This window comes from Apus apus, chromosome 21 (assembly GCF_020740795.1).
Source record: "Apus apus isolate bApuApu2 chromosome 21, bApuApu2.pri.cur, whole genome shotgun sequence".
In the NCBI taxonomy this organism is placed as follows: domain Eukaryota; kingdom Metazoa; phylum Chordata; class Aves; order Apodiformes; family Apodidae; genus Apus; species Apus apus.
Window position 1 is genome coordinate 5,877,483 of NC_067302.1, and position 25,860 is coordinate 5,903,342.

General features: G+C 46.8%; 1 protein-coding gene across 1 annotated transcript in view; it reads right to left on the reverse strand.

The window, feature by feature from the left end:
* CSMD2 (CUB and Sushi multiple domains 2) overlaps nucleotides 1–25,860 on the reverse strand; it is a 262,798-nt gene that overhangs the window by 102,252 nt on the left and 134,686 nt on the right. The window contains exons 11-14 of the mRNA XM_051638216.1: nucleotides 25,069–25,172; nucleotides 20,570–20,682; nucleotides 12,812–12,994; nucleotides 1,033–1,359 (exon numbers count right to left, since the gene is read on the reverse strand). Coding sequence (XP_051494176.1) covers nucleotides 1,033–1,359; nucleotides 12,812–12,994; nucleotides 20,570–20,682; nucleotides 25,069–25,172 — 727 coding nt within the window. The remainder of the gene's footprint in view (nucleotides 1–1,032; nucleotides 1,360–12,811; nucleotides 12,995–20,569; nucleotides 20,683–25,068; nucleotides 25,173–25,860) is intronic.

Below are 25,860 nucleotides of genomic sequence, written 5' to 3' on the forward strand. Positions count from 1 at the left end.
TGGTGGCTCAGGCAGTCAGAGCAGATGAACTCTCGTGTACTGAAGAGTCATTTGCAACAATTAAAAGAATTGGTTCAAAAATGCCTGTGCACAGGGGACACTCACAGCTCCCAACACAGGGATGTGCTGCAGTGGAGCTGCATCCTGCAGGGCACCACCAGTGCTCCTGGATGAGACATCTCCCTGCTTGCACCACTGAGGACTCAGTCCTGGCTGGGATACAACCTCACACAAGCTACCTCATCTGATGAGCCTCCAGCCTGCTGTAGTGTGGCAAATGATTTCTTAAGACCTCTGGGTTTTTTTTGTTTTTAAATAGAGGATTTGCAATCCTAGCTAGAAAGGCTATTAATTCAGCTGTGCCACTAAAGGCTATTATACCAAAGTCATTTATCAGTTCTGCTGAATAGGTTTAATAATGCTCTTCAGAAAATTATAGGACAATATAAGGATAAAATTACCATAGCATTCATTTGAGATTTGAAGACTGGACTTACGTGAAGCCAAATATATCTGTGAAAGTTTCAATGCTTCATAAGATGTTGCCACGTTTTACTTTATTGTCAAAGTCTTGCAAGCTTTAGGTGTCAGCAAACAATGACAGCACTGACTGATGAATGCAACCACGAGTTCTAATGGCTCTTCCTGATCTGCATCACATTGTCCACAAAATGTTGCCTCACCTGAGAGAGCAGACTGAGGCACAGCAGGAGAGGCAGAAAACCCACCTCACCCAGCAAGCTGATGGGAGAGCAGAAACCCCAGCTGCTCCATGGGCAGATAATCCAGGGCCAAACTGCTTCTTTCCCCACTGGACAACACTTGAACTTCACAGCCAGAAAGATCTTGCGCAATCAGCTCTAAGCCTGACACCAATCTTCAATTATCTCACTGCAAATCTGAAGTAATCCCCAATTTTCAGACTTTGGATTTACTAGGAATGGTTTTAGTGAGATCAAACTCTTACCCATTAGTCTCCAACAAGAATTTAGAGCTTGAACTGAAAACCAGAAGGAAGGATTGGGCACTTACTGGTGAAGGTTATGTTGAAGCCTCTCTTCTCTGTGGAGTGGTCGGTCTGGAACTCCAGCCTGGCTACGTGACCACTGCTGGTCAGAGAAGAGGGGATCTGGTTTCCTGAGAAGGTCCCCAGCACCGGTGACTCAGCGGTCCCACCATCCTTCACAGCCAGGAAATCAAACTGGGGCTCCACATCAAAATCATTGAAAGCCAAGTGAATTCGGCTCTCGGGATTAGCTATGATTAACCAAACGCAGTGCAAGCTGCTTCCGTATTCTTCAGGGTAATTTGGTGACAGCACAATCCCAGATGGGGTGGTGAAGTTGAAAAAGCAGGAAACTGCAATAAGAAATCACCATCAATCACACAGCCTGGTGCTCCCGCAAGCTGCTCTGCCACGTTCCCCCTCCCTCTCATCCCTCAGGCTGAGCGATTCCTGCACATTCCCACCTGCTTCGCTTCTCAGACACGATTAAAGAAGGGCTCAGTGCTCCATTCACTGCAAGATGTCAGTGATTTACTTGCATGGGGAAGAAGGGACTGAACAGTTGTCTCCAGCCCTGGTTTTGGTTGAGGTGCAGTTCTCCAGCCCTAGCACAGAGCTGCCCCTTTCCCAGCAGTTCCCTTCCTTGCACCTGTGCAGGCTTTGCACCAAGAACAGGCTGCTTCACTGCACCAAGACAATGTCCCTCAGCCAGGTGGGGATTTGGGATTTTGCAGGTGAAGTTTCCTGCATGTCCCTGAGGTGAAGCCTACACGAGAACCAAACGTGTGCCTACAGCTGGGGCAAAATAAAGCTGCTGTTAAGTGAGGCAGACTTTGTGGCCACAACTCAGCACAAGCAACAAAACCTGAGGTCAGGAACCAACTTGGCTGCTGCCCCACGCAGACCCCAGGCTCCTCTGCTGCCATCTGACCCAGGCTCTTTAGGCTAAGGAATTGGGTGAACTGCAGAGAAGAGCAGGCTGCACAGGATCTGCTTAAAAATCTGCACTTTGCCTTTCTGTTTGCTAAATGCAAGTTTCACCCACACTCCTCAGCAGATGTAACTGCCTGGATAGTCCCTCTGATTAGACAAGCTCCTCACATTCAGACTGTCCCCACACTTTATTAAATATTTGTATGATACAGCAATAAATTGCCAACTCCTTTGAGGAGCTGCAACTCCCTTTGCCTTTGTCTATCTCCTTGGGCAGCTCTTTATACCTGTGCCAAATAAGCACTGAAAAATGAAGGCAGCTCTTTGGTTTTTGGTAGTGACTTTGCTGCCGTGGGCAAGGAAGAGCCTGAGAACCTTCCCAAGCTTCTCCCAAGTGCCAGGGGCTTGGGACAACTCAGAGAAAGTGTGTGCAGGCTGCAATCTGCAGCCCAGGTGTAGGGGCAGTTCCCCTTCCCATTGCAAATAAATCACTGACTTCTGCTGGGCTAGCATGTCACCAAAACCAGGCATCAAACTAGACTGCCATTCCCATGAGAATAATTAAAACCAGTCTTAAAATGAAGTTGAGGGGAAGAGTGCATATGAAAAAAATCTTTAGCTCTGAAGGGTTTTCAATATATACTGTATTTCAGCTGACAAGGTCCATTAATTTGAAAAAGCAAGGCTGCCTTTTAAGTGGTACCTGCCCAATGGTTTGGATATTTTATGTATGTATGCTTCACTCATCTTTTTCCCCACCATCACCCTTGGTAAAACCCATTACTTGGAACATACATCTCACTAATTCCTGGCAAAAGGACACTGCACAGAGGATGAGCCTGGTTTTAGTTTGGCATTTATACAATTACCCGGTTCAGTGCTCACCCTCCCTCTGTTATTTTCCCTGTCTTCCTTCAACTCTTAATGGTTTCAGATCAAAAAAGATGGACATTACCATGACGTTATCAAGGCTAAGAGCTAGACAATCTATTTTCTGCTCTCAGCAACAAAGAGAACATATTAAAGAGAAAACAAACTGCAAAATATCCTCAGGATTTTGGCTCTTTACTAGATGCTGAAATATCAAGGGATGCTGTCAAATAATTCTGCCAGCGTCAGCTTGGTGTAACCTGCCTAGGAATAGTTATTGGAAAGCAACGCATCCACACACAGAAACCCCCCAGCAGCAGGAACCCCTCACAGGAGGCAGGTATTGCCTATAAATTTTTAAATCCAAGAGGTAAATTAACATTCCTACAGGACCTCCAGGATCACAGAGCCAGGGAGATACAGTTGCTAGCACAGCTACCACGGCAGAGCTGGTGGCTCATTTCAGGAAACAACAACAACAACAACAACGAACTTGCTGACAAAAGAAAGAAAAGCAGAGCGAGGGAAGAATATAAAATTAACCTCTGCTAGATAAAACAAAACGACAGATGAAAAAGTAACAGATAAAAAACTCCCAAAGCCTTCACTGCAGGGAATAAAATAACAATTTTGATTTATTATTTTTTTACAAGTGTAGGAGACGGTTGCAGGCTGAGGGGCAAAGGCCACTGTCCCACACATCCATGGCCCAGGCCAGGCACCAATGCAAGAGCTCTCCTGGGTACCGTGGGGAGCTCAGCTTTGCCTCCCTGTTTGGCTGGACACATCCAGCCCAGGAAGGGACTCCTCATCCTGAAAGATCATTAACAAGATCCCGGTGTCTGTGACATGAAGATTTTGTCTTTTTAAGGAGGGGAGGTTTTTCCTCAGCATGAAAGGGGTTTTTGTTCTGGCACCAGCACCCACCTCCTTCCCTGCTTCCTCAGCAGTGCTCTGCTGGGCACTCGGGAAAAGCAGCATCTGTTTTATCGCATGTCACAGCAAAATGTGAGATCAGAACCAAGATGATGGCACCTGAGAAAGGTGGAAGACAGCTGAGCACAACCTGCCTGGTGCTGTCCTGTGCATCTGAGAGTCAGGACCAGAGTGCCCCCGAGGAGGGAGCAGTCACTCGGAACAGGACAGACAGACAGAGGTCAGCCCTGCTGCCTGCAGCCTGACCCTCAGGATAGAACAGCCAGGCCTCTGGAGCCTGCAGCTAAGAGACTGAAATGAGTATTTATTATGGTTGTTCCTTAAGAGGATGTGTCATTATGTGCATAGCACACTCAGATTTATAAGCCTACGCTGATCTTTGTCAATAATAATTACTATTGATCAAGCACTGCAAAAGCAGTAAGAAAAATCCCTTTATTAAATACAGCAGAATAAATCACAGTAGAAATAGAGGACCTAATGAAGCCAGTGAGACTCATGCCATTAATGAATGAGTACAAGATATTTATTCAAGTCATCACAAAAACTAGCAAGATTCTGTGTTCATTTAGAGCAGTAAAACAGCACAGAAACGTTGCTTCTGGTCTTGGGAAGTTGAGTGGGACACAAGGCTGTGACACGAGGGCACTGCCTCCATGGTCCTTGTGGGAGATGCTCATGGCTGAGCTGAATGTGGAAGCTTGTTTCTGCACCTTCAGCCAGGAGAAATTCCTGCATTCGGCTGGTCAGTCTAAGCCCAACTTGTTTCTCTTCTGCCTTCAGAAGATCCTGCCTCCTCACAGACCATCTCACTCCTCCCTCGAGGCCAACCCTCCATCTCTGCTCCTCCTGCATGAGAGAATCCAGGGCTGATCCCGGGGAGGGTACACCTGCAATGCATGGGAATGGGAAAGGCACCAGGTTCAGGGGCTGAACACCAAGCAGGGAATCACTGTAATAATTTCAGTCTCCATGGAAACAAACAAACAAACAAATCTGACTTCTCTCTTAGCTTTTTGATATCATTCCCACAGACTCTGGCCGCCTGGGAGAGACCTTAGAGACAGTAATGGATTTTTTTGCCTTACCTTTCCTTTTTAAGGAGATCCCTCCTCTAGGCACAGCTTGCTGATGGGCTGAAAATCAGGGCCTCAGCAGGAGCTGGTTAATAACCAGCGTGTCTTGCTCGGGAAGCGCGGGGCCCGAAGAGCTGACAGTGCTGGAAGCTCAGGGCTCTGCTCAAGCTGCGAAGCAAAGTGCTTTACGTTTTGTGTTTTCCTCTTTCTGTATCTGCTCTTTCCATAAACACATCTGCATCACAATTCTTTTCCTTCTTAAAAGCCCAAGGCACCAACAGGGCAAGTGGGAGGTGAGGGGAAGGAATCTAGAGCAAATATTAACCGAGAGAACTTCTTTTGTATTTCAGAGCCACAAACTCTTCAGCTGCCTCTGATGGACTCGCTGCCGCTGCCCGTGTGCGGTGAACGGGGCTGGGAGGGCTGCTCTGTTGAGAATCACGCAGAATAGGCAGGGTTTGGGTACCAGATCTTGAGGAAAATATCATCAGTGAACTTCAACCAGACTGCAGAGCAGCCTCTGAGCACACAGGAGAGCACTGCGGTACCAACACGGGTTCCATTGCAGCCCACTCAGAAGAGGAGCAGTGGCTGGGGTACTGGGAAGGTGGTAAGTTTCTTAAAACTTCCTGGAAGATGCCAATCCCCACTAGAGCAGCCTTGGGCTGCTTGTCTGCCAGGGTTTCTGCAGCCATCTGGTATTCAGGAGGTGCTCCAAAGCTTCTGCACAAAGACAAGATCCTTTCCTGTGTGGCCTGTTTATTCTGAGGGAACTCTCCTGCTCCCTGTGGTCTCTCTTGGGAATTGGTGGTGGTGTCCACACGAAGACTGAAATTAATTGTCATTTTTTGGCAAAAGCCCCAAGGCAGTCTGGAAGTCCTGTTATGTACCTTGCCCGTTTTGCTCCTTGGTGCTTATCTGAGCATCCATCGGCTGCTGCTGGGCTCGGAGCACTGCCAGCACTGCCACATCCACCTCCTGCAGGCTGGAAGCTGCAACAGGCTGGGACTGGACTGGACTCTCCCTCCACACAGTCCCAAGGTCTTGGCACACTGGGGTGACTGCTGTAACACCAGAATGGGCAGGACACCCCCTGAGCCTGTCACTGGGGTGATGGCAGCTGCATGTGAGTGCATGGGCAGGTCCAGCCACATGTGAAGCTCCACTCGAGGGGAGCAACAGAAAGAGCCTTCAAGATAAACCTGCTCAACTCAACTGCAAACGTCCCATTGCAGCTTCCTCAAACACCAACCCCACGTGTAAAGCATTAAAGTAAGGCAGGCACAAAAGAACTTCTCGGCCAACCTAAGTGAAGATGGCAACATAACACACACCACATTCCTGGTTTCTGGATCCAGAGATAGGGGAGGGGGACAGGGACAACCTCCTCACCTGATAAAACCAGCAAGTGTCATTTCAGATTCAGACTCACGTAAAGAGAAGCAACTCATCATGCTGAGCAATTCCTGTCACGAATATGGACAGATGCCTTGGCACAGGACAGCTCATTTCTAGCAGCATGGAACCCCATCAGTTCAACTGCTCCAATCAGCAACCCAGCAAACTGCATCCTCCTGCTCAGCACTGAGAGAGCAGCTGGGAGTAGCTCTGCTGAGCTGCCTCTGCAGCCACGTGCCACCACCATGGAGCCTCTGCTCCAGCTCTCCCCAGGGGCAGGCTCTCTGCTGGAGGAATGTCCCTGCTGGGGACAGATGGCCACATCTGCTGTATCCCACCCCAGCCTCATCTTGCACCCTCTTGCCTTAGCACTGCAACCTTCTTGCTGACCCAGCCTGACTGCACAAGTGCCCCAAGCCCCTGCCAATTTGGTGGGAACCAAGAGAGCATATGGAGCTGGAGACTTCCTTCTGGCTCTACAACTGCTAGACAGAGCTCACGGACTCCATCACCGTGGAGAAACTGGCTCTGGGGTGAGCCAGGTGGATGTCAGTTTTCCTTAGACACAGACACCAAGGGAATCTTCACAACCCTGCTGACAAGTGGCATGCTGGAAGATGTGCAGCTTAGTCAAGACAACTCTCCAGGAAGGTGCTGGATCAGCAGATCTCTTGTAAAGTCACAGAAAGGGAAATGGAAAATTTTCACACAGGTTACACCAAAAAATTCCTGGGGAGCTCTTTGGGGACAATTCCAACCCAAATTGGCATTAAGAAGGTGCTTCAGTGCATCCCTGCCCAGCACAAGACTTAGGAAGCATGCATGTGTACTTAAGCAAACAGCTACATCTCAGTGCTTTGATAAACTAGAGCTACAATGGAGAGCAAGGGCTTTGAGGGAGAGTGCTTTGCTTAAAATTAAGAAGGGAATGGCCTTAACACGGCTGCAACCATGGAACAAGGCTCTTAACAAAAGCTACAAATCCAAACACAGAGATCATTGTAATCCTGCCTTCATTTCATTTGCTTCCCCATTGCCAGAGAAAGGCTGGATCTCAGTGGTTCTGGGAACAGGCTGAAGACAAGAAGCATTTCACCACCACTTTGCTGCTCTGAACCCAGTTGATGTGTTTTTGTAGGTTAAGGTTAGTTACCAGCTCCCCTTCCCAACTTGTCTGGCAGAGACAGTGTCTCTCTCTGACATTATTTCAGGAAAATCATATCAAGGTGATTCATCAAAGCGTGGATAAAAAAAAATAATCTAAAAACCCCACATGGCAAAGCAGCTTGGCAATAAAAATTAATAGAATCCCTACATCTCCAAAATCCACTAAAAGCAACTGCATCTCCCAGCAGATAAACAAGCCCAATGTTAGCCTAGAAAACCTGTTTGCAGCAGGAGGGAGAAACATTCTGTGAGTTAATATAAAATGTTCCATCAGTTCTGCACAAAATAAGAGAAACTAAGAATAGAAGAAACAATATGAAGAGCACAGAAAGGATCAGGATTCATCAGAAGAATCAGAGCCCATGCTACTGTTCCAAAGTCCAAAAACTCCCTTATAATGAAAAAGTATCAATTCCTTTAAAATAAATTTTTCTGGAACTTCTGATTAAATAACAACTGGAAAATCGAGGAACATTTTCATCACCTTAACCATCCACCTTCTTAATGCAGATTATAAACCAATTCCTGGTTCCTATGATCTCCAGAAAGGAGTTTCCAATCTCCATTCATCAAGGTTTACCCATGGAGAACCCACCACTGCCTTCAGCAAACTTCTCCAAGGGTTAACTACTCTCTCTGTGAAAAAGCTGCTATTTTAAAAAAGGCAAACTATGATTTATCACTGCTAACTTGATGCACACTTTTCTCCAAATTACTCTTCCCAGGAAAGGCTCCATAGTTTGCTGTGAATAGTGGGCAGGAAAAGAAGAAAAGAGAAGGAAGAAAGAAAGAGAAAGAAAATAACAACCAATTGACAATTTAATTTAGAGCTAAATGGAAACCTTGTTGAGCGATATGAAATTACAGGGTTCTGTTCAGTACATTGCTAGGAAAACATCTCCTGCACTTTGCATTTCCAGCTACTAATCCTGAATGCCTGTACCAGACAGTGCACACAAAAGGTTGGCCACTCAGCTCAAAACTCACATTTGCAATCTTTACAGAGAGGAGCAAGGAGTATTCAGCAGGGATAACAGGCCAATATCAGATTAACCAAAAAACAATAAAAAGAAAGAGAGTAATTACCACTAAGGAGAAGAGAGATTTTATACTGCTCTTTAGGAAACTCAGATGTTCAAAAGACAGGAAAAATGCACAAAGTCATAAAGCCTCCAAAGAGGAGGACTGTGTTGAGCTGTACACCTGGCTGGGAGGACAGGGGACCCAGGGCCATGCCAACCTCCTCCTGGAACCAACTCACAGCCAACAACCATGTAAGGGACTCTGCTGGTGCTCAGCTTGGTCTGACAGGGTCAATGCATCATTTGCAACAAGACAGGGCAGGTCCCTCCTGCCCCGTGTTCCTGCATGTGACAGCAACCCTGAGCCAACTGCTGAGAAACGGGCTGTGGTTGAGGCTTTCAAGTGAAGAAGACGGGAAGAAAGCATGACATCTGCTCCAAAGCCAGAGAAGGAACAACACAATTTCAATTGGAAATGCTTTGAGAAATGTCTTCTGCTCTGTTTAGAGGAATATTATGCATGAGTACTGCTCTAAGCAGGTCTATGATACAAAGAGAGTTTATGACAACACAATAAAAATAAGTGACTGGAAAGCAGTGGAGATCCTAAAGCAAGACCAGAGGAACACCAAGGCTTCTGCAGTGGTTCAACAGATGTAGAGTCTGTCTTGAGGAGGCCAGAAGTACTCTGGGACAGCACAACTTGGATGTCTCCTCCATTTAAACATACACACACGAACACAAGTGTTTGCACATATTTACCCCCTGCTGTAGCCAAGTGACGCCAAACAAATCCCCCTCAGTTCAGGGCTGAAACCTCCACCCCAGGGCTGCCCAGTGCCCCACAACCAGAACGTCCAGACTGGTTCATTTCACGAGGTTCTGGTTACCTCTATAACACGTGACAGGTCCAGAAAACTTGATGTTTGCAAGTCTGATCAATGAACTAAACCTGTATCAGAAAAAGCTGTTTTCAGAAATGACTCTCGCAGGGCAGCTGGCAGGGGACAGACAGAACAAGGCAAAAACTTCACCTGCACTGGGTGAGAGGGTTACAAAGGACACACGTTGCCACGATGGGTTAGGCCATAAGCTTTACAATGGTGGCACTGCTTGACCCGTGGCAACCACCCAGCTGCAGGTGCAGGGCTGAACACTCAGGAGCTGCAGGTGACAGGCTCAGAGGGGCAGGGAAGGAGGACAGGAGCTGCCCCAGAGGAACAGCAAAGAACCTCGTCAGGCTGCCCGGCTGCTGCAGGAGCCCTCTGAGAGCACTGCTCCCCTGCAGAGGGGACATTTGCTCTTCCTGTCCTTAGCAAAAAACCATAAACTTCATGAAACAAATTCTGGTTATAGCAAATGTTTTGTAGAAGGGCCTTCCACTGCAATAGTTCACATAAACTTCAGGTAATGAGTTTTTCTCTCCTACACACGGGTACATTTAAACAGTAAATCCAACCATGTGTTTGAAAGCGATGGCACCCCTGAAACACCCTGCTCCCTGACTGGGTCTATCCAGACTTCCATCATCATTCTCACTGCAGTAACAGAACAACTCACCAGCTTCCCATTATAGCTGTAATTATGGGCTGGTTTCCCATCCATAGGCTTAATAATCTCCTCAGCTACAGGTAACTCCAGACTTCAGTTTGAATACTATATCTCTTCTGAGTTCCTACCATCAGAGCACAAACTCCATTTAAGCTGCACAATGGTTTTCCTTAGGTAACATTTATCCAGATGACGACACCTAAGCCCATTTTGCTGTCCTTCAAGGACTCCAGAAACATGAACACAGCCCCGCACGAAAGCAACGGCTCAGGTTATCCCAGGCTATGAGAACTGCCTCAGCCTCTGACAGGCATCACGGTTCTGTGGCTGAAAATGCAACTGTCAGAGCAAACAACAGTGACTATGAAGCTGATTTGAGGTGCCACAGAATAGGGAGAAAAAAAAGGTCTTCAGTCTCCAGCCACCACTGACCCCCAGACACCCACGCTGCACAGAAGCAGACCCCAAGCTCGGAGCACAGAGATGGGGATCGTGCTCCCCTGTCCAGCTCCAGCCCAACAGGCTCCCCAGCTCCAGTGGAGCTGTTCCAGGTATTTCAGATCAGCAGAGACTCTGAACACACCCAGCAAAGCCAGGGACACCTTGCTTAGTAACAGGTTAGCAGAGGTCATGTACTAAGAAGTCCTGCAAAGTTTCTCCAGGGCCCTGTGTGCTCGCCCTGGGCAGTTGAAGGATGCAGTGACAACAAAGAGGATGAAGATGGAAGCTTTGTTATCATGGAGGCACAGTCACCCCTCACAATAAGCAGATGCACTACTTAAATCGTTTGTGTTGCTTTGTCATCGAAGCCCCAAGGAAATGAGCTCTCCACAATAAATTCTGTCTGCTCATAAATCACTTGCTCAGGCCAGCAGGATGCAGCACAGAGGCCTGGATAATCTCCTTCTGCATTTGTCATGCGTTTGTGGCCAGAATCAGAAGTGCTGAATTGTTTGCATATTCCAACCAGCAGCACATAAATCAGGTTACCTTATTTTCCCACCTTGTGCCCAACACATTTAATGGTCTCCCAGCATTTACAGAGAGTTGTTACCAATCCCACTACAGATTTCATGCCAGGTTACACATTTTGTTGTGTAACTTCTTCTGATTCATGCACATTAATACGACGCTGTCCAGAATAAAGGCAGGGGAGTAAAGGTGTAGAGAGAGCTGTGAAATATTTTTTCCACTACCTACATGTTGCCTCGTTGATTCATAAACATCCAAAGCTGGAGGGCCACAGAGAACAGAATGCAATGTAATTATTTTAACTAAAAATACTCATGTTTGTGCTATGCTTTTGCACAGTCTGCTGACTGGGGCTTGATTTGCTGCCCCTCTTCAGTACCTATCTACAAAAATATAATCCTACTTTACTCTGGCAAGTCCCCTATCCATACTATTAGGATCCAATCCTCTCATACTGGGAACTAACCGTGGGTTTGGTCTCACTGCAAGCTGTCAGGGAGAACCTCAAGCAAACCATCAGCTGTTCTAATTCATCTGAACTGCTGGAAATGGGAAAAAAAAGCAACCCCACTTGTGATTCTAAGCAAAGAATTGGTCTAACACTTCCACTTCAAAAATAACCCGGGAAACTCCACTTTCCTCCTCAGCATCTTTAGCTGATTTGTTCACAGAGAAAACCAAGTAGGAAGGGAGTCAAGGCACCTGGAAAAGGCAAAACTGACTAAGCAATGGTTTCCTTTCCCCAGACAGACACTCTCAAATGCTCAGAGCTTAAATTAGCTTTTGAAAAGGACACCACTTACTTGAAACCAGTTTCCCACAATCACCCATCAATTGCCAACTGAAGACCCCACTTCTCCTGAAGAACCCAGGCCCAGGGTTTGCTCCCCCCAGCTGTGTCACCTCTTCAGTGGGTTTCAAGTCCTGCCACGCTGCAAATGAGCACTTTGTACTGGAGTCTCTAATAACAGCATATCTAATTATCTGCAGACTGAATATACATGTCTAAAAAGCAACATTTCTCTCTTTTCTTTATCCATTTTCCCCATACTTTCACCCTCTGTCTGTTACTCAGCTGAATATTCCTTATTTTTTCATGAGGTTCAGTCTCACTCCCCTACACCACAGCATCTGTCCAAAGGCACAGACTTTAACATATCCAAGAAAGTGGAGAAAAGAAGAGTTTGCTTGGGGAAAATATAGATACTTCTGTGAGTTTTGGCAACATTCAGTCAGAAACAGTAACTTGTACTTGAAGGTTCAGCCAATACAATAAAGTAGATCACCCAATGTGTCTTCAAAGGACAGTGAGGCCATTGAAACCCAAAGGGGTCTGTGCATGTGACTCCCATTTACATCTAAAAATGTTATCCTTACTCACTCCTGAGAGCATAATCTCCTCCTTCTGCTGAGAACTCGTGCAACAAATTAAGAACTGAGGTCCAGCAGCAGGGAGCCTGAATATTGTCAGATAATGAAGGAAAATTAAGTGGCCAAAAATAGACTTCAGTTTTAAATTACTAGTTTTTATGTGTCCGTGGCTCCTGTCTGGGACACCAAAGGCGTCCTTTCTCTCCAGAAGGGACTGAACCAAAGGCAGGAGGGCAGAGGGGCAGAGCAGAGAGAGCACACGGGCCCAGCACAAGCCCAAATCTCCATCTGGATGCTGCTCCCTGCTGCTCAGCCCTTCTCTGCTGAGGGAAGAGCCAAACCAAACTCTCCCCACGGCTTCAGGTGAAGGAAGATGCAGTTGGTGCCATCTCTGCCACCACGAGAACTCGCCCTGTCCCAGTACCAAGCCCAGGGCTCAAACACACTGTTGACGTGACCACCTCACCGCACAATGAAGAGGTTTTAGAGCCATCTCCTCACTGACTTACAAACACAAACTGGTTTCTGAGCAGACCACTGGCTGCTCTTTTGGCAGGTAATTGTTTTCTGTCCCTTCAGCTCAAAGGCAGGCTGGCACTCAAACTTCAAACTGTCCCCGTGGCGAAAGGTGGATCCTTCTCTCCTGCCGTAGGCCGGGATCCCGGGATCGCCGCAGCTCCCTTGGTCAATCTCTGCAAGAAAGAAAAGAGAAGTTGCACGGGGGGAAGGCTCTGACACTGGGCTGGTGCTGTGCTACTGAGCTGCTCCCCGGTGCTCTGGCAACTCCTGGTGTTCCCCACGGAGCCCCAGGCCCCTCTGCACCTCCCACGTGGGATGGGGCTGGCAGCCCAGACTCGTCTTCAACAGAGGATTTTCAGCACTGCCACTGAAAGACCCCAACAACCTCTCCTAACTGCTTCCTCCCCCTTAAATTCATCACCACTCAATGAGGGATACAGTGACACCCCAGGAGATCCTAACCTGCATCTGCCTCAAGGCCACGTGTCACTAAAAGGGACCTTCAGCACCCGGCACGGTGGGAAGGTGTTTGCTGACTCTGACGTCTGTTTTCTCTCCATCCCCTTATTTCCACCTCCCTTTCCCTGCGTGGCCCTGGCACAGAGAGCTGACACCTTCCTGCACAGAAACACAGTTAATCTCTCCCTGCACATGTATTTTGACTTCCAGTAAATAATGGACACAATTTTCTGTTATCTGCTGCTCTGCACCGTTTCACTTGCCAAGGGCCCCCTGCCCTGAACCACTCGTTGCTACACAACTTCCTTCCTCCACAGCCTCCCTGGTGCTCCCACATTATTCATCTGCTTCACGTTCATCTCGTCTTCCAGGTTCTCTGGGTTTTTTTTATCCCCATCATCAATGATCAGCCTCGCTGCCTTTTCTCCCCATTTTCAATTTCTTACACCAAATGGGAAACTTCTTTTATGACATTTTCTTTATGGAGGAAAATCTCATAATCCAAGACTTGCTTTACTCCATCTAATATTCCAATTTAGCTGGAGTAACAACAAGCACCTCGTTATTATGCTGACTTCAGGCAACTTAGATACAGGTGTATTTTGAATAGAAGTCCCAACAAGGTACCAGCTTCTGCTTCTGCTCTGTGCATCTTGAACTAAATATCACTGCAAGGTAATAAAGCATTCCCAAAATAATTTAATGTAAATTAACATTTGCATGAAATAGGCCTCTGGTTTTGCCTGTCATTGAAAACAGTTTGCCAGGATTTGTGTATCTTCCTACAGACACTGAAAATCCAAATGTTCAAGATTTGTACTTGCATGAAAGGGATGAAAAATAAAACAGTTTGGATATTAAAGCAGCACTGAACTGTGTGCTGCTCTCCAAAAAAAAGCAGAAGACAAATAATGCAAATCATGAAAAGAAAATTCAGCTTTTAAACTCGAGAAATATTACCAAGATCAAAGGGTAGCAGGAGGATTTTAAACATGTATCACTGTGTCCTGACAGAAACAGGGAACTGATCCTGCCTTCTGCTACAAGTCAACTGCCTTGAACCACCAGTTTTTGCTGCTCCTTTCCCTCCCACACCTTGAAGTCTTGCACTACAGCAGCAGCCAACACATGGGTGGCAAGTTGTCCTGAGGGTGCCCCTCACCCTGCTCCTGCTGCCCCTGCAGCCTGTGACCTCAGGTGTCCTGGGGAAGGAAACGTCAGTGTCCCGGTACTGCTCTGGCTGCTGAGGTTGGTCAGAAGGAGAAGGACACTGACATATGTCACTGCAGCCATCTCGGGGACAACACACCGAGCATCAAGGGCCAGGGGGAGCCAGCCAGCCAGCTCCCTTTGTCACTTTTTGTCAGAAGTCCATTGGCACAGGCAGGGAACACAAGCGCCAGCAGTGCCCAGGCTTCTCCTCCGTGCTCACAGGCTCTTCCTGAGCAACAAAGCTCTTCCACACACAGACACACAACACACTCCTGCCCAGATCAGAGTCCAGAGAGGGAGCCCTGTCCTCCTGAAGCCCACCAGTAGGTTCAGCAAGGGCAAGACCCACCGTGGACCTGAGGAACTTCCCTGTGCAGGGATCTGATCTGGGGGGCTGTGCCTGCAGACGTGCTCAGCAGAAGCCAAAGGGAGCTACAAGGGCTCAGCACATTCACCGCTTCTGTGAAATGAGCACACGCTGGGACTCCCAGAGACTCAGAAAAAATGCAGCCAAATGAAGAAAAACGAGTCCTTTTGGAACCTCTGTTGAGAGAGAACAAAGGCAACACAGATGGTCTCGAGGCACTGGTGGTCTCCTCCCTCCCAGGGCTCCCCCTTCCCTAAGAGCCTGTGTCCTTCCCTGTCCCACTGCATGAACCCTGCTGGAACATCTCAGCAGAGTGAAGCCACAGGCTTAAGAATGGGAGAGACAAGTAGAGTCAGAGCTCACATCTTGCACGTGATCTCCCTGATAGCAGCAGGCAAGCCAAGCTGGCATATCCCATTACATGACAGAGGTCAGAAAATGGGATTTCTGTCCTGAGAAAATCCCCTGCTACCTCCTCATCTTTTCATACATCATAGGATTCATGAAATATTTAGCAGGGCAGAAATTCCAAAACTGAGTGATTCAGAAATATCAAAACACGTAACTTCACTAAGATTGAGACATTTATCCTGATGAATGTTTAAGTAAAATCACTTCCACATTATAAAAAAAAGTCAAAACTAAACAAGAACATCTAAATCAAGTGTTTTGACATTATTTAAATGAAACAAGTTGAAATGAATCTTTCAAAACTTCTCCATCACATATTATATCATGCAGATAAGATTTTGACAAAACAGCATTTTCTAACAGAAAAACCTTTCACCAGAGATTCTTTTCACCAGCTATTGATGCCACTTGTCTCCTGGTGGTGGGTGGGGAAACTGGGTCCCCGTGCTCAGTGCCGCGGAGGCGCCCACACTTCCCCAGTGACTAATGGGAGCCAGAGCCTGGGCTCTGCTCCTCTGCACAGCAGCACTGCAGGCCCCCAAAATTCAGGCCACTGCTTTCCTGGGCTTCCGTGGGAATTTCTGCTCCTGCCTGACTTGGCTCTGAAGGAAAATGAGCACTTTGGAGCTGCAAGCAAAACTCCAGTTTCTGGAAAAAGATCCCACAAGACGTGGGATTTGTGAGGTACTCAGGAGCTGAGGAGATCACACAGATGTTTCCTCCAGTCAGAAAAGACCCTCAAGAATACCCTGAACCTCACACCAGCCATTTTGCATAGATATTGATGTTATTTTACTTAAAATGTTTGGTATGTATCTGCAGGAACTATGACCAGGGGGCTCCAATTGCCTCTATCTCTTTGTTGATTCCAGCAATGAAGAAAAAAGGACCCAGAGAAGAAACAAGATGAGGAAGAGTGGATATAACTCAGAAGGAAAGCTCCTTCCTACTGCAGATCTTTACCACGTCCCTCCCATCTAAAGCAGTGTTGCAGGGCAGATGCAGAACCTGAATCCAGCAGGCTCATTAAAACCCTGAGGCATAACATCACATCACTCCTGCTAAGGTTTGTACCAGACTTAAAGACAAGTAACACGACCCTGAGAGCAGTTCAGGTCAACACATCATAAGCTAAAAGCCTCCAGGTCTGTTGGTTCAGCAGTATTTCAGCACTAGTGCTTTATGACACGAGTCAATATATTTAATGGAAAAGCAGAGCGGGAAAGAAATAAACATTAAGTTTTCTGACAGACTTCCACCATCAACAATCTTGGGGGTTAGGTAATGCAGAACCTAAAAAGCATACATAAATATATGTAATCACTGCAAACTACCTGCATGCCTGTCAGGGGGATCTGAGAGCACCTCACCAGGCACAGCTCCAGGCTGGGAGCTCCAGGAGCCAACGCTGAGCAGCAGAGCTAGTTGCAGGGAGCTGTGCTTTTTCCCCAGGTTTCCCAGAATCAGGCAACTTAAGCCATTATTTGACACAAATACCTGTGTATGAACACCTCCAGGTGCAGCTTGCATCCAGGTATCTGTAGAGAGCCCTGCATTTCCATGCAAGGTGAGGAACACCCGGGAGCTGATCCCAGCAGCCACGCTGGGCGGCGCGGATTTGATTGAAACCAGAAAGGTCAGCAGAGGAAATCTTCAGGCTCCAGCTCTGCAGAGCTCCTAAGCCTCTTAGCACCATGGGGCTAAATTTCAGCTCTAAAGCTAAGCTGCCCAGAGCCAAACACTTAGTCAGCATTTCAACAACAATAAATATTGTTTAATCAGCCCTGCCTGCAGCGTGCTGGCAGTTCAGAGCACAGACCTTAGTCAGCTCTAGCCAAGCTCACCCAACTCCAACATCCAAACCAGGGATGTGTGTGGGTCTAGAAATCTAGCTTTATTTTTTAATTTTTACTTTATAGTAAAATATATATAAATGTAAGCCTAACTTAAAATCTGGCTTTGTTCTTCTTTTTTTCATCTTTCAGTATTTCTGTCTCTTACCACAGAACTTTATACTATTCACTTCATACTGCTGCTTGAAATAACCTCAAGCTCATCAGGAACAGGAACATATTTTTCCCCACACCTCCCCTGTGAGGAGGACCAAGCATCTGCAGTCCACTGATGGGGAACATAATTGCAGAAGGATTGTGGGTAAGATTCTCGGAGTCTGAATCCTCTTCAATGAACCCTAAATTTCTCCAGAACTTTTGAAAATTCCACCTGAAGGAATTCTCTATTCCACCTGCTACAAGGGGTTGATCTGGGAACTTTAAAAGAACTGTTCTGCTGGCTGTGGAAGGCACCAGCTCTGAGGGGAAGGTATTCTCAGAACAAGTCATCTGAGATTAAAGGAAAGAAGGGAAAAGATAAGACCCAGGACCTCAGGAGGCTCTAAGCCCTCTCACAAATCAAACTCTAAATTGCACTATCAATCAGCTCGCTATAGTTGTGAGAAAGAAAAGACTTTTCCAGCAAAGTGGAGCTTAATACAAATTTCTTCTGACAAGCACTGCAAGCCCAAAAACATTGCTCGCTATTATGAGAGAATGTCTGTTGAAAAGGATAACAGAGGCTGTGGCTGAGACATTGGAGATTTAGAAGTAATCTTCATGAACATTAATGAGCCAGATCCTCAGCTGGTAAAGACTGACACAGCTTAATTGAAAATCAATGCTGTCACACTGATTTACACCCCCTGAGCATTTGTTCCAAATGCATCCAACCTTGCAGTGCAGATTTGGAAACTCCTGTATCCAAACACCCTGTGCACTGTTCCTGGTGCAAATCTGCTCCCTCTTTACTCGCAGGTGAAGCAAAAGGACCTGGCTGCTCTTCCTCCTCACAAACCCTCCATTAAAATATGATGGCCCATTGCCCTCCTCAGCATGGCCCTTCAATCTGTGCCTCAATAAACCCCTTAGGCAGAGCTGTTCCAGCACCAGCACCAGGCTTTACGATGCCGTGGCACTTGCAGTGCACACTAAAACTTACATGGTTTAGGATAGATGGCTATTTAAAAAATCCTCTCTAAGCAGTACTCTGCCCTTCTATTAGGCAGATTTTTGGTCTTGATTATATATAGCTCCATTAGCTGTAATCTTCCTCTCACAATTAGGAAGAAGTGTGGCCATAAAACTGATACTGAAACTTGTTAGTAAGTTGCATATAATTTCATAATGTATTTGGCAAGTGCTAATTGCCTCTTACTTAAACGTCTCTTGCTTTGTAACTCAAAGCATTTGCAAAAACTAAAAGAGTTTTATGGAGCTGGCTGGGGGGAGGTTGGCTTCACCTCAGGACAGCACCAATATGGAGCTCAGGCACTGAGTGTATTTCTTTGTTCTCGCCCCGATCCATTTTGCAAGGACAGGGAGATGCTGCACAGCAACTGCAGAGGTGCCCAGAGACACAGAAAAGATCTGAACCACGGGCAGTGGGCAGCCCTGCTGCTCATACACCTGCAGGACACACACTGCCCAGGGAAGGGTCCTTTCTTTAAGGCTCAGCAGGGCCTTAACACCCCCCTTTTTTCCTCACTTCTTTACATTATGGACACAGAAGAGCAGAGCAGGCAGCAGCTGTGCAGGTAAAGCTGAAGAGCAGGGCAGGGAAAGGCATTTGGCATTGGAAGCTCCATACAACAGGACTTGAAAGCATGAATGATGCTGGTGGTCCCCAGACCTGACTGCTGAGGTCACAGGGAGCAAGAGCAGCTGAGCCTTGCTATGAATCAAGCTACCAGTAACTTCCAAGCAGGTCAGAGGAGGGAAAAGTCAAGATCCTTATAGATCCAAAGTTCACAGAAGATGACCACCAGTGTAAGGAAGTCCCTATATCAGGTACTTTGCAACTCTCTGTGCTGTGGGGTTCACATCAGATTTATCCAAAGACTGAAAGAATACATTCACATTGCTCTCTGGGGGAGATGAAGGACACAGAAAGGATCTGAAAGCAGAGCTGCAGGGCTGCCACCAGCACAGCCAGCAGCACTGAGATGCTCCCTAAGTCATCAGGTTGGATTGGCCTTTTCTTTTTTACAATTCCATTATCTCTTACCTACACCTCATGACTGCTCTGCTGACCTTGTCCTACCATCCTGTACACACTCCAGAGTCACCACCCAGTGTCCCCTTCAAAGACCCTGCTCAGCCTGCCTGGACATGCTGACATTTAATCCAGCCAGGTTTGCTGGTAGGTCAGGTCCCTTCAGGCCCCCAACTCCTGTTAATGTAGCAGCAATCAGCAGCACTGCTGTGGGCAGGTCCTGGCCTGAACGCAGTATGACACTTCCCTGAAACATGGCAAGTCCCACAGAAGCATTTTTTAAAAGGAATTAACACTAATATGCACTTAGGGTGCTTGAGAGAAATTTGATTTAAACGTTACTGCTGATACTCAGACCTTGCAAGGATCTGCCCCCATGTCTGGTTGATTTTTGTGTCTTTTAGGCATCAGAGCCAAAAGAGTAAGTCAGCCCTGGTACCAGCAGGTCATGGAGAAAACTGAAAGGCATTTGAGGGCCTTGTAAAGAGATTCAAGGTGACAACAAAGCCAAAAAGAAGCTGACATCTGCGTGGCAGTGTTCCTGTGTGCCTGCAGCACGGGAACAAGCCCCGGCTGCGCAGGGCGAGGCTGCTGGATGGGAGCACATTGCTCAGAGCAGCCAAGGACAGGGAGAACACCCAGTGCTCACACCAAATGTGGAGACTCAAGATGGAGGTTTCTGGAAAAATCAAAAAGCAACTTAAACCAGGAATCCAAGAAAAGCTTCAGCTAGATTCACTAGTCATTTACATGAGTTAGAAGGAATACGTTTCCATCGCACTTTCTCTGACAAAGACCACAACAGAAACACAGAAGCTTCTGACAGGGCTCAGCATTCATATCCTAATGCATTTAATCAGCTTCCTGTGAAAAATCCCAGCATTAACTTTTATTCCATTTGTAATACTCTGGACTAGTCAAGGTTTACACTAGCTGATACCACTCATCTACTTTGCCTCATCTCATTTTCTCTCCCAGACAGTCTGTTGCCATCAGCTGAAAGGCACCAGCTCTTCCAACAAAGCAGATGACAAGGCACTGACACGTTGCCCACCCAGTCTGCTCTCACGCAGAAGAAAGCAGGAAAGCTGTTCTTAGTGGAGCAAAGCTTAAGCTTTAAGGAAAAAAAAAATCTGCAAAGCTTCAATATATTTAGAGAAGCTTCTTTCTCTCTTTTCTCCCAAACAACTGTATCCGTCTCATCCCTGATCTATTTAAAACAGGTACATTCTGAGAGAAGTGCTTGAATTACCTTCATAGGTTGCTTTGAATCCCAGCAAGTTGCTGCCACTGTCTGTCTGGAAGAGGAGCCACATCTGGTGGTGTGTGCTGACGATGAGATCAGGGACAGTGGTGCCTGTCAAGCTGTAAAAATAAAATCAGAACAAGTAAACAAACTGTATGTCTCCCCAAACTTATCTTCCCACCAAAAACAAGGCCACCTACACCTCTGCAGGAGCAGAGAATAACAAGCAATGCCAACACAATTAAGAATAACCCCAAAAACCTTAGAGGTTTTCAAGACAGATGAGCCCCTCAGTATGTTTCTGCATGCTACCTACACAGTGAGCCTTCTACCATAGCTGAGGGCTGTGAGTTATTATCAACATCACTATAATTATTACAATTTACTACCATTATTACAATATAGTATGAAGCATCAATAGCAATAATTTTCTTCCTCACTGAAGCAAAGCACAAGCAAACAAAGAGAATTCCCAGAACCCAAACTGGTGACTGAATCCTCTTAACTGCCTTGGAGATAATTTCTGGAATTACAAAAATTTACTCTCAACACATTCTCTGCTCCTTTCCTGGCCTGACACTGAAGTTTCCACCAGAATCTCAAAAAAAAACAACAACAAAAACCCCAAACGAAACCACCCAAGACACAGCATGAGCCTTAAATCTGTTGAATGCCCTGAGAGCCCTTGAGAAGTGCTGCCAAACCAGGCAGTGTGTGATGATCAGGACATTGCCTGCCCACCCTGCCAGGACACTCCTGGGAGAGCTGAGGAGGCTTAGAACAATGTCACCGCTACCTCGGCGTTAATGAGCTGTGTGTGGCACATCCAGCCTTTGGGATTAATCACCTCGCTGTGGTTCAACACCGCTTTGGAGCTCTGCCCCCACCCACACAAGCACCAGTGCAGACTCTCACACACCAGTGCCCATCCTGAGCTCTGCTCCTTCCCTCTGCAAACAGAGCAGCAGCGCGTGGGCAGGGAGCAGCACCACGGGACAAGGAGCCTCCTGGTTCCTGTCTCGGTGCCAGGGCTAACGTTGCTGTGATTCCTCTTCTGCCATGGTACCATCTGTGAGAAATTTGTAAGTCACCTTAAGTGCAACTCCTGCCAGTGGGTAAGGTGGGGGCTTTTCTGCAGGGTTTGCTAAAATCTAAACCCACACAAGCGTGGCTCTGCCTGGCACCGCTCTCCAGCGCAACAGCAGCACCTGAAGGACTTCTTGATCAAACCCATCCCTGAGCTCTCCAGGCTGAATTATCACAAAGCAAAAGTGCAAGGGACCACCCCAGCAGCAGGGTGGTGACAGCATCCCCTGAATACATGTCACTTGCAACCTCCAGGTGTAATTGTTGCCATTCCCAGTCTCCTGGGTAAGAGGGGACAGGATGGCTGATACCCCAGGTCCCCTTTGGTGGGAGTGAAGTCAAACAACTGCTTGAAGGGCTGGGCTATTTATTCTACTTGCCTGACATTCTTACCTCTGGCTACCTGCTGAGTGCCAGGCTCTTTCCAAGAGCCTCACAGGTACCTAACACAGCAAATGGGACCAACCTGGCCATGCACTTAACTCTCCTCCCACGCCAGAGATGTTCACCAGTCACAGACACACCAGGGTCTACTCTAACACAAACCAGCCACCACTCACACTCCAGCTGTTGAATCTTCAGGTGTTTCTCCCTGAAATCACACTCATGTCTTCCAAGCCCATCAAAGCTCTCCCAGTTCTGCCCTCTTTTGCTCTGTTATTGCTTTGACCTGCATGAGAAGTTTTACTGATCCCAGGGTGCTGCTAAAATAAGAATTAATCGTGTTTTAATGACTGTTTTGCATCCAGAGAGTTTGATGGGGAGGAGTGCAGAAGAAAAGCTATTGTTGATTCTTCTCAAGTCATTTAGGCAGCAGAGAGGCAGACATGAAGAACATACCAAGAGAAAAACCTTCAAAAAAAGGCACCTCAAAGGTTTTTGCATGTTTTCCCATTCCACTTTAACAAGCTGAATGATTGATTTGGGTGCTTGTTACTTGGGGGAATAAAAATCTTCTCCACAAGTCAGAAACTCAGCCTAACAATCTGTTATGTTCTCCAAGATGCATTTTATAGGGATGTGAGTGAGGCTGGAAACAAATGGTCCTTCATCCCTCAGCTTGGGATAACGTCTGCTGCTTTGCAAGCTGATTCAAGTGTATTTCTTGACTTGAAAGGCTGTGGGACAGAGCTCCTCTTGATTAGGTGAGAATAAATGAAGAGCAGTAAGAAAACTTGAACCCTTGTCTTTGACAGGGGTAGATTTCTGCCTGTTGATTCTTCCAAAAAAAAAACCACTACAGCTTGTATCCAAAGGATATCCAGCCCGGCACAGAAACTCAGCTGACAGGAGGTAAGAGAGCAGCAACTGATGAGAAAAGTGGTCCGTGGACTTTCAACAACTTTCACTACAAATGGAGTATTTCTGTGGTCTTCACACCTCTTTCACACTTCATTAGTTTTCAACTTATCCTCCCAGAATGAAAATAAACTTCCCTGGTAGGATTAGCATCAGCAATTTAATGGAAAGTTCTTCTGCACTGGGAGAAGACCCAGACACTACAACTTGTGCAGACAGTCTCAGATATTCCAAATTTGCTTTAGCAAGGTGTTGAGTAGCTAGTACAGAGCGAGAGAACGTGCAGTGATTAAAATAAAATCTAGGAGAATCTTCACAGGAGTTAGACAAACAAAAAGGGATGGAATGAGAAATCATTTCAGCAAGGTATTACAAACGACTCCCCTGGCAGTAATTCGCACATTTTGACCAAGCAGCTGTGAAATGTTCTGTGACACTTTAATTACAAACACTTTTGCAATAATCAGACTCTACATTTATATACATTGCAGGTTACAGTTCCTGACCTAAGCATCACCAGTGTTCATGTTCTGAAAAGAAATTCATAGAGAAGTGAACCTCAGAGAGAGAGATTCCAGAAAGACAAGGAGACATTAAGGTAAGTGAAAACTGAGTGGGCAGCTGATTCATGTGGAAAAACAAATGAAGAGGAGGAATTAAAGAACACAATTTTAAATATTCTCTACTAGTTGGAAAGTGTACAAGAGCTTTGCAGGAGCTTCTGGAGAGTTGTTTGCTCCTGCGTGGTTTGATTAGATAGAAAAGAAGGGAGTCTTCCAAGTTGAGACACTGAAGCTGGTGGCCCTGGTTCCAACACCCTATTCATCACTTCAAATATTCCTTCCAGAAGTCCAAAAGCTCCAGAAGTCCAAAAGCTCCAGAAGGCCTTGCAAGTGCCTTCAAGACACCCGAGGCTTTGACAAACACACCTGCACTCCCAAGAGGCGATGATGCTGCACGGCAGCAGGGAGCCAGGCTCTGGGGAACAGCCAGGACCTGAACACGGGGCACCTCTGAGGAGCAAGGGACCTGCAGGTGCCCAAAGCTGCCCTGCAGTCAGAAGCTGAGGCAGCAGCCCAGCTCTGCACCAGCACCGTGCTCAGCACCGCTCAGGACCCGCTCTGCTCCCAGGCCCCCGCTCCTGGCCCGGGTTGTGCCACGGGTCTGTGGCTCCGAGCAGACACAGCAGGGTGAGACACTGCCTGGAGCTCTCAAACTGCCTTGGAAATTCTGGATTTCCATAAAGCTGCACAGAATATCAATGGTTCAGAGGAGCTACAGCAGAATCCCTGCTCCTTCAGTAAAGTGGATCTGAATGTTTTTCACAATTATCACAACTACTTCTGAATGATACACAACTTGGTTTCTCACTGGCCCTTCAGAAAAGGAACAGAGACTTGACTGGAGGAAGGGCAAATATAAACCATAAACATCAGCAGGTTAGGGAGAATAAACAGCCTTCTGAAAGGTGACCAAGACTGACTTTTTTTCCAACTGTGGTATTTTTCTAGAGGCTGTTTTAAAAGATCCTGACTTACCCTGTGCTACACAGGGATCCACTTCCACTACAACCTCTTCTTTAGCACGGTGCAGACTCAGGGTGGAGCACCCTGTGTATGTAAAACTAAAATTCAGACAGATGTGAAAATTTAAGGGGGGAAAACTCTCTCTGTGGTGTGGGCACTGATTGCCACCCTCCATCAAAACTCAGAGGTCCCAGCACACACCTTCCTCTGAGCAGCCAAGAGCTCTCAAACCGCCTAACCAACCTCAAAACTGCCTAAAGAGTAACAGACACCAGAAATAGATGCTCATGTGTTGTGCAACACATGGGTCAGGGAAACCCTTGTCCTCTCTCTAAGGGGCCCTGACAAAGGCAGCTTGTGAGAAGCCAAGCCAAGAGGAATGAGCCTTTCCTGTCATCTGAAGCCTGCAAGAATGTGCTGGGGGACAAACACACCAGGAACAGTCAGCTCCACCAAAATGACAAACAGCACAAAAACCACCCAGAAAGGTCCAGCAGGCAGAGGGGACTCCCATCACCCAAACACATCCACTACAACTTGCCAGGCAAACCCGAGGTGTGGATTTCTCACAGGGACAAAGGACGTGCTACTTACACGTAAAGCACAGTTTTCTGGTCTCCGACTTGTCCTCCATCACCCACTGTCAGAGTGTCATATCCTCTTTCTAGTTCAAATTCTTCAAAGGTGAGTTTGATAACCTGGCAAAGATGCAGCATGTTAATATGAATCAACTGCTAAGGTAGCCAGCAGATCCTCTTGTCTTGTTTATTTATTTGTCTATTGAGGAGCCCCTTATAAGAGCATCAGTGTCTTCAGGGCATCACCAGAGGTGACTGTCCTCACTTTTTATGGCTCTGGAGCACTTCTTCCCAGATAGACCAAGCTCTTACTGAAACTACCTCTCTGATTTTTCTGCTTTATCTATTGATTTTCTGGCTGACTCGATTGATAAAGACCCACGTGGTGGGATTTCAGCATGCCTTTTTTCACCAGGTACCATTTCTTTGATAAACCAGAGATGATGGTGATGGATCTGGATGTGCACAGGGGAGTGTGTCTGTTACACATGGTGCAAATGGGAGCCTTTCTTTTGCTCTATGTTGCTCAGATACTTCTCCCAGTTTTCAGAATCTCCTGTGAGACCAAGGAAGGCTTGATGTGAATTACTGCTGGGGCAACTGAAGGAAATTGTCTCAAGCTGTCTGGAAATGCAGCCATCACCATCAACTCTGTCCACAGCTGTTTATTTTCTGTGTTTTCTCTCGTGTTCTGTCTGAACCTTCCACTCCCAATTTATGCAGCCTCTACCTACCATTTAGGAGCAGCAATCCCACAGGAGTGGAGAGGTTTGTGTTCCAAGTCTCTCGGCTGCTCTTGAAATCTTTT